General features: G+C 41.7%; 2 protein-coding genes across 2 annotated transcripts in view; one reads left to right on the top strand and one right to left on the bottom strand.

The window, feature by feature from the left end:
* The window catches only part of supt16h (SPT16 homolog, facilitates chromatin remodeling subunit), a 67,424-nt gene extending 62,897 nt beyond the window's left edge, over window positions 1-4,527 (top strand). Inside the window, exons 24-25 of the mRNA XM_028793623.2 lie at window positions 3,160-3,234; window positions 3,449-4,527. Coding sequence (XP_028649456.2) covers window positions 3,160-3,234; window positions 3,449-3,546 — 173 coding nt within the window. The 3' untranslated portion in view covers window positions 3,547-4,527. The remainder of the gene's footprint in view (window positions 1-3,159; window positions 3,235-3,448) is intronic.
* Window positions 4,528-5,963: 1,436 nt separating this feature from the next.
* The window catches only part of rpgrip1 (RPGR interacting protein 1), a 106,503-nt gene continuing 94,406 nt past the window's right edge, over window positions 5,964-18,060 (bottom strand). Inside the window, exon 27 of the mRNA XM_051922475.1 lies at window positions 5,964-6,133. Coding sequence (XP_051778435.1) covers window positions 5,997-6,133 — 137 coding nt within the window. The 3' untranslated portion in view covers window positions 5,964-5,996. The remainder of the gene's footprint in view (window positions 6,134-18,060) is intronic.

Below are 18,060 nucleotides of genomic sequence, written 5' to 3'. Positions count from 1 at the left end.
CTGTTGTTTCTGTCTAATATCTAAATGTACAGTGGCAGTATTACTCGACAATTAAAAAAAAAATACAGTAATCCCTCGCTATATCGCGCTTCACCTTTCGCGGCTTCACTCCATCGCGGATTTTATATGTAAGCATATTTAAATATATATCGCGGATTTTTTCGCTGCTTCGCGGGTTTCTGCTGACAATGGGTCTTTTAATTTCAGGTACATGCTTCCTCAGTTGGTTTGCCCAGTTGATTTCATACAAGGGACGCTATTGGCAGATGGCTGAGAAGCTACCCAACTTACTTTTTCTCTCTCTCTCTCTCTCTCTCTCTCTCTCTCTTTTGCGCTGACGTAGGGGGGTGTGAGCAGGGGGGCTGTTCGCACACCTAGACGATAGGGACGCTCGTCTAAAAATGCTGAAAGATTATCTTCACGTTGCAATCTTTTGTGCAGCTGCTTCCTGAAACGACATGCTGCACAGTGCTTCGCATACTTAAAAGCTCGAAGGGCACGTATTGATTTTTGCTTGAAAAACAAACTCTCTCTCTCTCTCTCTCTCTCTCTCTCTCTCTCTCTCTCTCTCTCTGTCTGTCTCTCTCTCTGTCTCTCTGTCTGTCTGTCTGTCTGTCTGTCTGTCTGTCTGTCCGTCCCTGACGGAGGGGGTATGAGCTGCTGCCTTCAACAGCTTTGTGCCGCGGTGCTTCGCATACTTAAAAGCCAAACAGACCTATTGATTTGTTTGCTACAGATTGTTTTCTCTATGTGACATTCTGTGCTCCTGACACGCACTCCTTTGAAAAGGAAGATATGTTTGCATTCTATTAATTGTGAGACGGAACTGTCACCTCTGTCTTGTCATGGAGCACAGTTTAAACTTTTGAAAAAGAGACAAATGTTTGTTTGCAGTGTTTGAATAACGTTCCTGTCTCTCTACAATCTCCTGTGTTTCTGCGCAAATCTGTGACCCAAGCATGACAATATAACAATAACCATATAAACATATGGTTTCTACTTCGCGGATTTTCTTATTTCGCGGGTGGCTCTGGAACGCAACCCCCGCGATGGAGGAGGGATTACTGTATTGAATTTACTCTGCTTAACCTCTTGCGAAATTCTTTGGGATTGGTCAGATATGAAATAGTTGCAACTTCTGGGTACTAAAGGGTATAAAAGCTTAAAATACTATTGTTAGCTTCTGTTTTATATAAATTGAGGTACTTTATTTTACAAGTTGAATAAAAAAAATATTCTAATTGTAATGATTGTTTGGTGGGGATCAGTATTTTAGAGACCCCTTTACACTTGTTGATTTTTTTTTAATAAGTAGCTAAGTGCAAAAAGGTAAAGCAAACAAAATATTAACATTAATTGCCTTCTGCTCTACTTTATAATTAGTTGACATGCCATTTAAAATATATCTTTCTAACAAATCTATGGCTCCTTGGTGGTAGAGAGATACTAAGGAGTCACAGGATACTTTCGAAAAAGGTTGTTTTTAAAAGCAGTTGTTTTAAGAAAAAGGGGAGGTAATGGGTAAGAAGTCAAACCGGTTAGGGCGTTTCCCCAAAGTGGTAAAATACAAGAGTGAGTCAAAAATTATGCACACTCCGGTTATATTAAAACTTCTGTTGGCGGTACTGTCTTATCAGCACTTTCCGTACGAGGTCCCTGTCTCCAAAGTCCCTGCTGTGCAGGTGTGAATGTGTTACGTAGGATCATTTTGTAACTGCGGTGTGAGAAATAATGGCTGCTCCACTTGTGATTTGCATGAAAGAGCAACATGCAGTGATTCATTTTTTGTGATTTTGAGGTTTTGCCTGTTTATCGAAGACTTTATGCACAGTATGGAGAAGGTATTTTGTCGCAAAGAATTGTGTATGAATGGATAGAGAAGTTCAAGGAAGGTTGCACAGGTGTCAGCCATGAAGAATGAGCCGGACACCCATCCACGGCTGATAACATCATTGAGCATGCACATGAAATGATTCTGTTGAATAGACGAGTGACTTAGATGATGTGGCAAATCGTTTGCAAATCAGCCATGGCTCTGCCTATGCAATAAACCACGACAGACTTGGATTTTGAAACATTTGTGCGAGATGGGTACCGAAACAACTCGCAGAAGAGCACAAGCAGAAACGTTTGGATATCTGCAAACAAAATTTGGACCTATCTCTAAGGATGATAAAAGTTTCTTAAAAAGAATCATTACTGGTGTTGAGACATGGATTCATCACTATGAGCCTTAGAGTTATCAGCAGAGTATGTAATGAAAAACTCCTTAATCGCCGACCAAGAAAACATTCAAAAGTCAACCATCAGCTGCAAAATTGATGCGTACAGTTTTATGGGATTTTCAAAGACCAGTATTGGAACATTATCAGGAAAAAAGGATCAACAATCAGACAGTGCTCTTTGCAGTGAGATGCTCACCGAAGAGCCTGACAATGCATGTCCACACAGTGCTGCCAACACTATTGACACTCTGCAAAAACTCTGTTTTGAGGTGTTGCTGCATCCTCCTTATAGTCGTGATCTTGCCCCATTGGACTATCACCTGTTTGGTCCCCTGAAAGAAGCCCTACTAGGATGAAGATTCATGTCTGATGAGGAGGTGTAGACAGCTGTGCATTCGTGGCTCGTAGCTCAGCTTAAAACATTTTTTTAATGAAGGAAGATAAAAGCTTATCAAATGGACAAAGTGTATTGAAAAGCAGGGAGATTATGTCGAAAAATTGTTTCTTTTCTGACAGTTGATTAAAATAAATTCTACAGCCGGAGTGAGGATAACTTTTGACTTGATCTCTTAACATGAAATTTCAGTTGGTATTAAAGCCAAGCAGTCTTCAGTATGTGTGATAGTTCAGTAAATTATTATGAGAGCAGTATGACAATGGTCTCATTGTTGGTGACATGTACCTAGTTCAGAATAGACATGCAGTTCCCATAACTTTAACCATTATTCAAATATATAAGTAAGTTAATTTTTTAATATTGAACATTTGAGTCATAATTATTGGTTCAAGTAACACCACTCAATACTAGACAGCTGTATGCTGTTTAAATAGTTACTCTATTTTCTGGATCCTGTAAATGTTTAATGTAAGTGTTCATTAATATTTGCCACAGATGTAGTTTATATTTAACTTTTATGTTTTGCTCTTTTTTCAGACTATAGTGCCTCATTGGGAAGTGATGAAGAGAGTGGCAAAGATTGGGATGAGCTTGAAGAGGAAGCCAGAAAAGGCAAGTAGCTGTTTGTTGGATTATATGTGCTTTAAGCAAGTGATTATTACAAATTTTAGATAGCGTGATGTTGCAACACATTCATGCATATGTAATTATGCTCTATTATGTCTTTATTTCTTTCGTCATTTAGGTTTGTTTCCTACACTTTGTTTTTCAGTAAATAAAACCTTTTTTTTGCAAAATACGTAATAATTTTATGCTTTTTCTCTAGCGGACAGAGAAAGCAGGTATGAAGAAGTAGAGGAGCCAAGTCGAAAAAGGAAAAGACCCTCTGCCCCTGCATCTTCAAGCAAAAAGAAAAGGAAATGAAGAATTTAAACTAATCTATCCCTATCAAATATGACTCTTAACCACCCATCTGTCCTTTTGTCTCTATTGAATGAGGCCAACGGATTGTATTGCGGGTATAAACTTCAGAAGAGACATTCAAAAACAAAACAAAAAAAACTATCTTTTACAATATAAGAGTCTTGTTTTCTTTTTGATACTGGTTTTCTGCCTACTAAAACGTTCCTCTAGATGCTTGTTACAGAAAGGAGAAGAATTTTTTTATACTCACTTCTTGAAAGGTTTGATTTTGGCCATTTTTTTTTTTTTTGTCGGAAAAGGCCTCACCCCTTGTGATTTCAACACCAATTAGTTATTTGTAATCACTGCTCCTTCAGCAAAGTTTAATTTTTATAATTTAGAGAAAGCACATTTGTCTTTAACAAATGTGTGGTGTACATATTACTTTGTTTATGTTGGTATATTGATTACGTCCCTTGTATTTTGGGTCTCTATAGTGTAACTGAATTTTTCATTTATACATCCAAACTAGGTGTAGCCCATCAAAATATATATATTCTCCCACTTTTCATAGAACTTAAATCAGTTAGCTGGAAAACGAAGCATTTTGTATGACAGCGTTCCTTGCTGACTTGGAAGAGAGTTCTACTGGCTTAGGAAAGAAAAACTTCTATAAAATGTTTTGCTCCTCTGTGCTCAGTTTTTACTCTTGATGAGTTAGCTACATCGCCTTGACAACTGTGTCATATTACACAAAATCAATCTGAGCCCTACTGTGTAAGGGGATGATCAACAGTATGCATTTATGTACAGATAAAACTGAGTGAGTGAGCTCCTTCTATTGTCCTCGTCTAATTTTTTTATGGACCAAATGTATGCTTTATTTGTGTGTTTATTTTTATGTGTTTTGGATACTTTTTTAAATGTACAAAACTATCTTGACGAACTGCCTAGGACTGACTAAGTTGGAAATGTGTGAATAAAGTAATGATACTTAATGGATTTTTGCAGCAGCTGCTTTTATTGAAGAATAATAGTAATGTTTTAGCTAAGCAGGGAACATCTTTGTGGTGGGGTCTTTATCTGGATGTATACAAGCCAATATATTTATGAATTTCTTGTTCACTGGAAGCTCTAAATGACCTTGACAATTTTTGTGAATGGAACTCAGTAGCTCTTGTTTTTTCCACCTACATTAATCTGGATGTTCTCACTTAAACTTTTGAACATTCTGCTGAAACTATTTTAAATCTTAGTAGCCTTTTCCCTCTGGGGTTTTGTGTTATTTTAAAGTTAAGCACTTTTTTATGCTTTTTCTAAGGCTATGCTTGTATTGAATATTAGGGTAAAATGTTGACATCTTGGAATAAAAGCAAAAGCGCATGTATTTTTTAACATTGGGACTCCTGTTTTTTGCATGCATTTGACAGTAGTAGTTCATGTTTTAACAAAATCATTGAAACTTTTAAGTTTCAGAATTAGGCTGGTGGTTGGCTCAGTATTCTTGTCTCCGATGTTAAGGATTATTTTTGATGGTTTTACAAACATACATATTAACTTAACAGCTTAATTCTCATTAAATATGTAAGATCCCAGTTGTAATAATGTTAAGACTTGACATTGTAAGAACTGGAATCATGGTAATTTAAACCTGCTCTTCAGAATGGTGGTTCATTACCTTTGTAACCTTACACGTCTTGGCTAATGATGAATTAAAATCTGAGTGTTAATGTGCTGCACGTAATTATCAACATTTTTCCAAGCTGAAGGATACATTTGCTCTTTTTCTTCAATCCCAGTCCTTTTCATGGTTTTATTGTCAGAGGTTTGTCAAAAAGAGTCTTTTGCAATAATTGTCATTTCATAGAAACTCTGCTTTGGTTGTACACATTATTTTAAAAGATCACCCCAAACCCTAACCTCCCAAAAATTTGCATTCAATAAACGTTCTGAGAACTTTTTTTTTATTGTTTCCACAAAATGATTGAAATTCGCAGGATTTACAATTTCTGGTGGATGCTTCAGTAACCACTTAAATTAGGATCCAGTTTGATACTTCATATGAAAAGCTGTCCATACTTATTCAAGGCTTTTTTTCATTGTTTTTGGTGACCTGTTATTCTTTATTACCCAAAGCAATAATGTATATATTTGGATATTTCTAAGTTTTTAAAACCATATGCTCTTATGTACATTTACGTGTATTAACATTACATTGTGGGTAAATACTGTGTGGAAGAAATCTTTGTTGACCATAAAATTTTGATGTTTACTGGTAATGTGATAAGATCAATTGAACAACGGTCATCTTTTTTAGTGTTGTGCCTGTTAGAATAGCTTGTAAAGTGACTTTCTGTATGTACTATTTTTAAAATGTTTCTTTGCATCAGAAAAGTAATGGGATACTGTTTTTTGTTTTTGCAGTAAGATGTATGTGTTTAAGCCTAAGTTCAGCTCTAAAAATGGCATTTTTATTCATTGTCATTATTGTCTTCTGATACTTCTTCAGTTTTTTTAAACTCCCAGTAGATGTGGCAGAAAGCCTGTGCTGCTTCAAGTGAAACTTTAAGTTTCCCAATCACATCTTTGTCATCTTCTGCATTCACAACTGAAACAAATGAAAGGTGGTTAGTAGGGTTTATTTGCCTGAAACATGCATCATCATTCTTGCAATATAATGGAGTCTCCTCAACCATTCTTACTTTTCCCTTTTCAGTGTTTATGCTATACTGATGGATGGGTTTGCTTTTTAATTAGCTAAATGCAATAAGCTTTTGAAAGTAATAAGAGGCATCTCAATTTGAAAAGAAGCTGTAAGAAATTTTATACTAAACTAGTCATCAAATAAATTTTCTGATCCCAGTTAATCCAGTTTCAGGGTTGTAGAAAGCCAGAGCAGAGCATACCTTAGAATTTTGGCTGCTTGTTAAGATCAGTACCACACCACAATCTTGTGTACACAGTTTTTGGATGTGACAAGATAAAGAGTATCTTAATAAATTCATGGTGCAGACTTTATAGAAATTGACCAGGCCCAGGTGCATATACAGTCACCTAGAGCCATGATACTGCACTGCCTTGCTCTTTGTTGTTCATTAGTAGCTATTTGTAAATAATGAATTTCAACCAACTGTAGTAGTACTGTTGACTGTGGATTGTGAGTGTGACTCCTTGGTTTATAATTTTGTGGTCTCTTGTCAAATTTAGACTAATACACTTCTCTCTCTATCCCGACAGACCCCCTCCCCCTGGGGTTAATTAATAGTCTGTCCAAAGTGGCTCTTGTTTTGCTGCACAAAAACTTCTAAACATTGTCACCTTTCCAAAGAAGCTATTCAATTACTGCACTAATTTGACTACATTTGGCTAACTGCAACTGTATCAGTCCTTCAAACCATTGCATTGGGACAAACCTGTTGTGCATTATGCACATCTATGACCGTACTCATATGCTGAGCCTCTTCCTGTTTAGTGTCCTCTATGCCACAAAGCTATCTTTGTTAGAGTTTGACAGTGTTGCTCTTAAAATTACAGAGGAACCGTACACAACTGAGTTGTTCTACTTATTGGATGCCTTTCTCTATGCCTGCAGTCTGTTATGTTTGCTGGCAAATCAAGCTCTTGGGAGCCTTTCTCCTGTGGTGTCTCTTCTTCTGCCACTTTTGTTCAGTGTGTACTTGTTGCCACATTTGCAGCAGTCAGAATGACTATTCCCAGCTAGTCCTGCTAAACTCTGACCTTTTCTTTAATACCCAATGACTTTAAACCATCCATAGCCTCCCAGGTAATTACCTCAGGTTGTTTTTGACAGTGCACCTGCAGAAAACAAGCTCAGTTTAAATACAGATCCATTTCAACACCTCGCACAACCTGACGTCTTTGCTTGTCTCCTACCATTCTGTCAGACTCCTGAGGTACTATGTTAGTTGTGGTCTTGCTATATTTGCTGCATGTTATTATAATTCTCCATGAATGCTCAGTTTTTTTTTTTTTTGGTTTTCTAATGTAGCAGGTGTTGAATTAGCTTGTATACAATTGTGTTGTATTGAACTGTTTTGCTTTGTAAACTGTTGCTTATTGAGTATGAAAAATGATTTATGGTAGTGGCAGTGAAGTTGTGGGTGGACGTAGAATTTGGTAGCCATCATGAGCAACTAGTAACTCAGCATGGGAAAGGTGCTATATAAATAAAATGTATTATTATTATTATGTATAGTATGTACAGTATAGTATTTAAAAATTTCCTTTATATCATATAAGTTTGTGTGCACTAAAGTTCAGCTTCACTCAAGGAATGATTTAGGCTTGAGTGAATATTAAACTTCAAATCTCATTGGAAGCTTTGTGTATTATAGCAGAATAAAATATTTCAATTGTCACTCTAACAGAGCAACAAAAGTCCCCTGCTAAGATGGGCAAAGGACAACTATCACAGTAGAATTCCATCAATTAGCTGTTTATTGTAAACGACGTGGCAGAAGCCAAACTGGAGTAAAATCATACGACAGTCCTCTTGGAGTTTGCTAAATGGCATTTAAAGGACCAAGAAAAAAAAAGAGATTTTCTGATAAGTTTTTGGGCAGAAATCCAAGCACTGTTTAGCTAAGACCAAGCTATAGCTTAGGGGTAACCGTTGGTTGTAATCTGAATTTTAAATCGCATATTAATCAGATCACTAGGACAGCATTTTTTCACCTAAGAAACATAGCAAAAGTTAGACCTCTTATATCATTGAAAGATGCAGAGAAATTAGTTCATGCGTTTGTTTTCAGTCGGCTAGATTACTGTAACGCACTCCTCTCAGGACTACCCAAAAAAGACATCTATCTATCTATCTATCTATCTATCTATCTATCTATCTCTCTATCTCTCTATCTCTATCTCTAACTCTATCTCCTCGTTTGCAATTAGTTCAGAATGCAGCTGCTAGAATCCTTACCAGGAAAACAAAATCCGAGCACATTTCTCCAGTTTTGATGTCACTACACTGGTTACTTGTGTCATTCAGAATTGACTTTAAAATTCTGCTTATGGTTTATAAAGCCTTAAATAATCTTGCCCCGTCTTATATATCGGAATGTCTGACACCTTATATTCCAAATTGTAACCTTTGATCCTCAACTGAGTGTCTCCTTAGAATTCCAAGAGCAAAACTTAAAAGAAGTGGTGAGGCGGCCTTCTGCTGTTATGCACCTAAAATCTGGAATAGCCTGCCAGTAGGAATTCGCCAGACTAATACAGTGGAGCACTTTAAAAAAACTACTGAAAACACATTACTTTAACATGGCCTTCTCATAACTTCACTGTAATTTAATCCTGATACTCTGTATATCCAATTCATTATAATAACTATTCATTCAAAATCTGTACTAACCCCTACTCTCTCTTCTGTTTCCTTTTCCGGTGTCCTGTTGGTGGTGGCATGCGCCACCACCATCTACCCAAAGCACCATGATGATCCAACAATGATGGATGGATTAAAAGCCAGAAGTCTGTATGACCGTCAGCATCAAGTGACTCTGTGAGAACCCTAATTACAAAGAGGACTATTTCATTTATGTTAGGTAGAATGCCCAGAGGGGACTGGGCGGTCTCGTGGCCTGGAACCCCTGCAGATTTTATTTTTTTTCTCCAGCCTTCTGGAGTTTTTTTTTTTTTTTTTTTCTGTCCACCCTGGCCATCGCAGCTTACTCCTTTCTATGTAAACTATCCATCCATCCATCCATTTTCCAACCCGCTGAATCCAAACACAGGGTCACGGGGGTCTGCTGGAGCCAATCCCAGCCAACACAGGGCACAAGGCAGGGAACCAATCCCGGGCAGGGTGCCAACCCACTGCAGGACACACACGGACACACACCCACACACCAAGCGCACACTAGGGCCAATTTAGATTGCCAATCCCCCTAACCTGCATGTCTTTGGACTGTGGGAGAAAACCCACGCAGACACGGGGAGAACATGCAAACTCCACGCAGGGTGGACCCGGGAAGCGAACCCGGGTCTCCTAACTGCGAGGCAGCAGCGCTGCCACTGCGCCACCGTGCCGCCCTATGTTCACTAATGTTGTCTTATTTTAATTTCTTATTTTGTCTTTTATTTTTCTTTTCTTCATTATGTAAAGCACTTTGAGCTACTTCTTGTATGAAAATGTGCTATATAAATAAATGTTGTTGTTGTATCACCTGTCCAATAAAGCATGCTGGTGGAGGCATTACACTATTGGGATGCTTCTAAGCAGTTGGGATAGAGAGACGGTCAGAATTAAGGGAAGGATAAATGCAGATAATCACAGACGGGTCCTTGAAGAAAACCTGCTCCAGAGTTCACATGACATCAAATGGGTGTGCCCTTTCAGGATGGCAATGACTCAAAAGCACACAGCCACAGCAATACTAGAGTGCCTTTTGGGACAAGTCTTGTAAGTGGCCCAGCCAAAGCCTAGATTAAACTCCATAGAATGTAGGTGGAGAGACCAGACACTTCCCATCCAGTCTTAAGGGCAAGAGGATCTGCCCAAATCCAGGTGTATCAAGTTTGTAGAGACTTTCAAAGCTGTAATTGGTGCCAAAGGGACTTCTGCGAAGTATTGAACTATCCATCCATCCATCCATTGTCTCCCGCTTATCCGAGGTCGGGTCGCGGGGGCAGCAGCTTGAGCAGAGATGCCCAGACTTCCCTCTCCCCAGCCACTTCTTCTAGCTCTTCCGGGAGAATCCCAAGGCATTCCCAGGCCAGTCGAGAGACATAGTCCCTCCAGCGTGTCCTGGGTCTTCCCCTGGGGCCTCCTCCCGGTTGGACGTGCCCGGAACACCTCACCAGGGAGGCGTCAGGAGGCATCCTGATCAGATGCCCGAGCCACCTCATCTGACTCCTCTCGATGCGGAGGAGCAGCGGCTCTACTCTGAGCCCCTCCCGGATGACTGAGCTTCTCACCCTATCTTTAAGGGAAAGCCCAGACACCCTGCGGAGGAAACTCATTTCAGCCGCTTGTATTCGCGATCTCGTTCTTTCGGTCACTACCCATAGCTCATGACCATAGGTGAGGGTAGGAACATAGATCGACTGGTAAATTGAGAGCTTCGCCTTGCGGCTCAGCTCCTTTTTCACCACGACAGACTGATGCAATGCCCGCATTACTGCGGATGCCGCACCGATCCGCCTGTCGATCTCAAGCTCCATTCTTCCCTCACTCGTGAACAAGACCCCGAGATACTTGAACTCCTCCACTTGGGGCAGGATCTCGCTACCAACCCTGAGAGGGCACTCCACCCTTTTCCGGCTGAGGACCATGGTCTCGGATTTGGAGGTGCTGATTCTCATCCCAGCCGCTTCACACTCGGCTGCGAACCGATCCAGAGAGAGCTGAAGATCACGGCCTGATGAAGCAAACAGGACAACATCATCTGCAAAAAGCAGTGACCCAATCCTCAGTCCACCAAACCGGACCCCCTCAACACCCTGGCTGCGCCTAGAAATTCTGTCCATAAAAGTTATGAACAGAATCGGTGACAAAGGGCAGCCCTGGCGGAGTCCAACTCTCACTGGAAACGGGTTCGACTTACTGCCGGCAATGCGGACCAAGCTCTGGCACCGATCGTACAGGGACTGAACAGCCCTTATCAGGGGGTACGGTACCCCATACTCTCGGAGTACCCCCCACAGGATTCCCCGAGGGACACGGTCGAATGCCTTTTCTAAGTCCACAAAACACATGTAGACTGGTTGGGCAAACTCCCATGCACCCTCCAGGACCCTGCTAAGGGTATAGAGCTGGTCCACTGTTCCGCGACCAGGACGAAAACCACACTGTTCCTCCTGAATCCGAGGCTCGACTATCCGACGGACCCTCCTCTCCAGGACCCCTGAATAGACTTTTCCAGGGAGGCTGAGGAGTGTGATCCCTCTGTAGTTGGAACACACCCTCCGATCCCCCTTCTTAAAGAGGGGGACCACCACCCCGGTCTGCCAATCCAGAGGCACTGTCCCTGATGTCCATGCGATGTTGCAGAGGCGTGTCAGCCAAGACAGTCCTACAACATCCAGAGCCTTGAGGAACTCCGGGCGTATCTCATCCACCCCCGGGGCCCTACCACCAAGGAGTTTTTTGACCACCTCGGTGACCTCAGTCCCAGAGACGGGGGAGCCCACCTCTGAGTCCCCAGGCTCTGCTTCCTCATTGGAAGGCATGTTAATGGGATTGAGGAGGTCTTCGAAGTATTCCCCCCACCGACCCACAACATCCCGAGTCGAGGTCAGCAGCGCACCATCCCCACCATATACAGTGTTGACACTGCACTGCTTCCCCTTCCTGAGACGCCGGATGGTGGACCAGAATCTCCTCAAAGCCGTCCGAAAGTCGTTCTCCATGGCCTCCCCAAACTCCTCCCACGCCCGAGTTTTTGCCTCAGCAACCACCAAAGCCGCATTCCGCTTGGCCTGCCGGTACCTATCAGCTGCCTCCGGGGTCCCACAGGACAAAAGGGTCCTGTAGGACTCCTTCTTCAGCTTGACAGCATCCTTCACCGCCGGTGTCCACCAACGGGTTCGGGGATTGCCGCCACGACAGGCACCGACCACCTTACGGCCACAGCTCCGGTCAGCTGCCTCAACAATAGAGGCACGGAACATGGCCCATTCTGACTCAATGTCCCCCACCTCCCTCGGGATGTGGTCGAAGTTCTGCCGGAGGTGGGAGTTGAAGCTACTTCTGACAGGGGGCTCTGCCAGACGTTCCCAGCAGACCCTCACAACACGTTTGGGCCTACCACGCCTGACCGGCATCCTCCCCCACCATCGAAGCCAACTCACCACCAGGTGGTGATCAGTTGACAGCTCTGCTCCTCTCTTCACCCGAGTGTCCAAGACATGTGGCCGCGAGTCCGACGACACGACCACAAAGTCGATCATCGAACTGAGGCCTAGGGTGTCCTGGTGCCAAGTGCACATATGAACACCACTATGCTTGAACATGGTGTTCGTTATGGACAATCCGTGACGAGCACAGAAGTCCAATAACAAAACACCGCTCGGGTTCAGATCAGGGGGGCCATTCCTCCCAATCATGCCCTTCCAGGTCTCACTGTCATTGCCCACGTGAGCATTGAAGTCTCCCAGCAGAACGAGGGAGTCCCCAGAAGGTATGCCCTCTAGCACCCCCTCCAGGGACTCCAAAAAGGGTGGGTACTCCGAACTGCTGTTCAGTGCATACGCACAAACAACAGTTAGGACCCGTCCCCCCACCCGAAGGCGAAGGGAGGCTACCCTCTCGTCCACCGGGGTAAACCCCAATGTACAGGCTCCAAGTTGGGGGGCAATAAGTATACCCACACCTGCTCGGCGCCTCTCACCGGGGGCAACTCCAGAGTGGTAGAGAGTCCAGCCCCTCTCAAGGAGATTGGTTCCAGAGTCCAAGATGTGCGTCGAGGTGAGTCTGACTATATCTAGCCGGAACCTCTCAACTTCGCGCACTAGCTCAGGCTCCTTCCCCTTCAGAGAGGTGACATTCCACGTCCCAAGAGCCAGTTTCTGTAGCCGAGGATCGGACCGCCAAGGTCCCACCTTCGGCCACCACCCAACTCACACTGCACCCGACCTCCTTGGCCCCTCCCATAAGTGGTGAGCCCATGGGAAGGGGGACCCACGTTGCCTCTTCGGGCTGTGCCCGGCCGAGCCCCATGGGTGCAGGCCCGGCCACCAGGCGCTCGCCATCGAGCCCCACCTCCAGGCCTGGCTCCAGAGTGGGGTCCCGGTGACCCGTGTCCGGGCAAGGGAAAACGCCGTCCAAAATTGTTTTTCTTCATAGGAGGTTTGTTTAACCGCTCTTTGTCTCATCCCTCACCTAGGACCAGTTTGCCTTGGGTGGCCCTACCAGGGGCATAAAGCCCCGGACAACAGAGCTCCTAGGATCATTGGGACACGTAAACCCCTCCACCACGATAAGGTGACGGTTAAAGGAGGGGAGTATTGAACTAAGGGTCTGAATACTTCTATTAATGTGATAGTTCAGATTTTGATTTTTCATAATTTTGCAAACCTTTTTGAAAACATATTTTCACTTAGTCATTATGGGTAATTGAATGTATACTCATGGATCAATGTGTTATTATTGCCCCTTTAAATCTACAACTCTCTTAACTACTAGATGTGAAGGGAGTAGGACTGAATCCAATGTATATACAGTGGATATAATGTCTGCACACCCCTGCCAAATCTGCAGAAATAAAAATATGTAATAAAAAAAAGAAACCTTGATAAATTCTTTAAGACCATCTTCCACCTTTATTGCAAAATTACAGGCTATACAAGAAAGGTGAAAACAAATCAAACTGTTTAACGAAAAAGAAAAAAAAAAAATCACACACAAGCCTGGTTGCATTAGTGTGCGCACACCTTAAACTAATACTTAGTTGAAGCACCTTTTGATTTTATTATAGCACTCAGTCTTTTCAGGTTAGAGTCTATCAGCTTAGTACTTCTGGACTTGCCGATTTATTTATTTATTTTGTTCATCAGTCAGTGTGTCAGCTGACAGTGCACTTAGGATTTCAGTTTTGGCTCTAATTATTGCTTTATCATCGTATTATCATAACTGGGTCGAAACCGACGCTAACAACACAAAGGTCATAATTTCAACCAGAGCATTTTATAATTTAGTAAAAATATATATTTTTTTGCTTTATTTTGTTGAAATAGAGGTTCCTGACAAAGTCAAAAAGCCTTGATGCAATAAACAAATTTATGTGATTCTTGTATGCATTTAAAATTTAAAACGGGTCGGTGCAGACCCTAACACAAGAGGAAGGTTAAGGTCTGGAATCTGGCTGGGCCATTCTAGAACATTGATTCTCCTTTGATGAAGCCATCACTTTGTTGATTTTGATGTATGCTTTGGGTCGTTGTCATGCTGAAAGGCGAAGTTTCTCTTCATCTTCAGCTTCCTAGCAGATGCTTGAAGGTTTTGTGCCAAAATAGGCTGATACTTGGAGCTATTCATGATTACATTCTACTTGACTAAAGCCCAAGTTCCAGCTGAAGAAAATCACCCCCAAAGCATGATGCTGTCTCAACCATGCTTCACTGTGGATATGGTGTTCTTTTGATGATGTGTTATGTTCAAAGCTTTTGGAGTTACGACCAAATAGTCCAATCTTGGTTTCATCAGACCATAATACATTTTTTCACATGGTTGTGGGACTCTGGGTATAACTTTTTGCAAAGTTTAGTAGGGCTTGGATGTTTTTCTTTGTGAGAAACTACTTTCGTCTTGCTATCCTACCCTACGACCCAGACATATGAAGAATATGACTGATTGTTGTCGCATGTAGGGAACAACCAGTACTTGCCAAGAAATCATACAACTAATAATAATGTTGCTGTAGGCCTCTTGGTGGTCTCCCTGACCAGTTTTCCACTGTACAATCCATAAATATAAAAACTAAATACACACACATACAAACATACTGTATATTCATATGGTCATTTTATATACATACATAAGCATGTAGAAACAACAGCTATGTGAAAAACTGTCAAATTATACAAAATGTATGGTTAAGACGTAGGTTAAAACCTCAAGTTCAACTTCATGTATGTTTGTACTAAATGTGCCTTTGTATGCTGATTTATTATTTTTTGCTCATAGTGTTTCCACAAAGCATGCATCATTCACTTGGAAAATACAGCCACAAAAATGGAACTTTCTGGACCTTCTCTCTTATAATGTTGGCTCAGTTGATGACCCAGTGTTTGACTGGATGGCTGTTAAAGGTGTCATCTGTGATTTCACAGTTAGTTTTGCCATTGGACTATTGTGCTTGATGTCTTAAATTGTTGGAGCTAGAACCCTCCCACAAATCCTAGACATGCCCATTTCGTAGTATAGTTGGTCCAAAACATGAGCTATTACGTGTGCATGCTAGGATGGAGTTAAGTCCTTTTCCTTCAATGTTCTTAATTTACCTACTACAAAATCTCACTTTGTTGTGTCTACTGCTAAGCCAAGGAAACTGTTGGCTCTTGTAATTTGCTGATCTGACTCCTTTGCATCTTTACCCACAGTTAAAAACAAGTTGGGCTTATCTGTTTGAGTTTAAAAATTGTTTCCTTTCAGTTTTATTTGGAGCTATTTGCACACTTTTCTATTCTTTCTCCTTTAGGTTTTAAATCATTGTTAATTTTGTTCTCTTTAGGTTATTAACTGAGGAAGCTTCAATGTGAGACACTGCAATCTCCCCTTCGGAACTTTAGGAGGCTTTCAATTCAATGAGTTCGGGGAAAGCCTCTGGGCCTAATGGACTACCATTGGAACTTCTATCCACATAATGGAATACGCGATCTTATGCATAACATCTCTATGACTAAACTGCAGTATTAAAAAACACTTTTTCTGAAACAAAGCAAGAAGCCCACTGAATGTTCTGTTACTCATGAACTCTGATGTTAAGCTGCTTGCAAACGTACTTTCAGATCACCTACAGAGAGCGATTCATACAGTAATTCACCCAGATCACATGGAATTTGTTAAATCTCGCCATGCTTTGAGAATATCTGCTATCTTCTTTATATATTGATGCTGCACCAACTTTTTGAAGTCCCATTGCCCCCCTTTCACTTGATGCAGAGAAAACCTTCATTTGCATTAAATGGATCTTTTTATTGCATGTCCTGGAGGTAGGTGGGGTTTAGAAGGTTTTTTATTTTTAATAAACTAGCTGTGCTACCCGTCTAAGATGGTTTGAAATCTTAGTAGTCAACGTACACCTCACTGTTGGCATTTGCAGGGCACCATGCAATACTTATGTTTCTATTATGTGCCATTTAAAATGGGATTTGTAAAAGCAGAGTTAATGTTTGTGAAGTTCCATCTATTGGAATGACAAATGCAATGCATTTTACTACTAAAAATGTTTGTGATATGCCATCTTTTGGAATGACAGACAGCAACAAGATGGAACACAAATGCTTATCCTGGGGTAAGATGGGTAAGGTTTGTACTCTTTAATCCTCTCCATTTGTCACCTTCCTCACAAAATGTTCAGTTTATATAGAGGCTCCAGGCAAGGTTGTCCTCTTTCCCCTTTACTTTTTAATCTCTCTCTGGAACCCCTTGCATTTGCCTTCTGCAACTCTGACCTGATCTCTCCTATAACCATTTATAATAATCACCGTAAGCTTTACCTGTATATGCTAACAATATTCTGCTTTTCTTTGGTGATGCAGCATGTAGTCTGCTACATGTCCTTAATCCTTTCAAATTTTTTCAGACCTTGGCTGGTTATGAAGTAAATCTGCCCTTTTCCTTCTCGTATACCATCTCTTTCTCCACCCATATTGTTAACAGCTTCATTTTATTACCTTGGTATTGAGATTTCCACCATATTTCAAAATATTGAAGAGCAAGAAGGTGTCAGGAATCTTTTTTTTTGGGACAGCTTAGCTGTTAGTACCATGGCCCCCCAACCTGAAATTGCTGACCTTTAAGAGTTCAGTTTGTTCTGGAATTCATAGACCTTCCATCAAATATTTAACCCTGATTTAGAGATTGGTCAGTGGTAGTACTGATGCTTCTGGACTTACAGCTTTAACACTGAGCATTTCCTTTGCGTCGGCTATGCTTTTGCTTCTCCCCCACCCCCAAATCTTGGTTTTGTTTTAGTGTAATTTCCCAGCTGTCTTTCCATTCTACCTTTTACTTCGCTTCTGTAAATGTGGCCTTCTAATCTCTTATCCTTTCCAGAGTTGCTACTACATTGTAAGGCACCTAAGCTCCTGCCTAGCTTAACACTACAATGAATCTTTTAGAATTAGTGGACACAGTATATTTTTTCCCCCCATGAGTACATATGGGTCTTAAAGCATTTGGTGTTCATTTTGACAACATCTGGCATTTCTAGTTCTACTCATTGTGTTCAAAGTAGGCCTGGGAAAGTGAATGTGTTCATTTTTGTGATTAATGTGACTAGTTTAATGCGTTAAAAATATTGCCGCATCCAGGGTTGGCCACAAGGCAAACGGTTCTGGCACTGCTTTGGTCAGGGTGCCATTTTCATGTAATTTTTTTTTTTTTTTACATTACAGATCATCCATCCATCCATACATTTTCCAACCCGCTGAATCCGAACACGGGTCTGCTGGAGCCAATCCCAGCCAACACAGGGCACAAGGCAGGAACCAATCCCGGGCAGGGTGCCAACCCACCGCAGGACATACACAAACACACCAAGCACACACTAGGGCCAATTTAGAATTTCCAATCCACCTAACTGGCATGTCTTTGGACTGTGGGTGGAAACCGGAGCGCCCGGAGGAAACCCACGCAGACACGGGGAGAACCTGGGAAGTGAACCCGGGTCTCCTAACTGCGAGGCAGCAGCGCTACCACTGCGCCACCGTGCCGCCCTCATTACAGATCAATAAATCGAATATGTTATGTGTGTATCTAAAGAATTACATACACATCCAGTACTGTATTTACTGTAGATACCACCTTTAAAAATTTTATGAAATGTATTTTTCATTTAAAGGAAAATTACG

This window comes from Erpetoichthys calabaricus, chromosome 2, assembly GCF_900747795.2.
Source record: "Erpetoichthys calabaricus chromosome 2, fErpCal1.3, whole genome shotgun sequence".
NCBI classification, from domain to species: domain Eukaryota; kingdom Metazoa; phylum Chordata; class Cladistia; order Polypteriformes; family Polypteridae; genus Erpetoichthys; species Erpetoichthys calabaricus.
The sequence above is the reverse complement of the archived record's forward strand: the minus strand, read 5'-3'. Positions and strand labels throughout refer to the sequence as shown.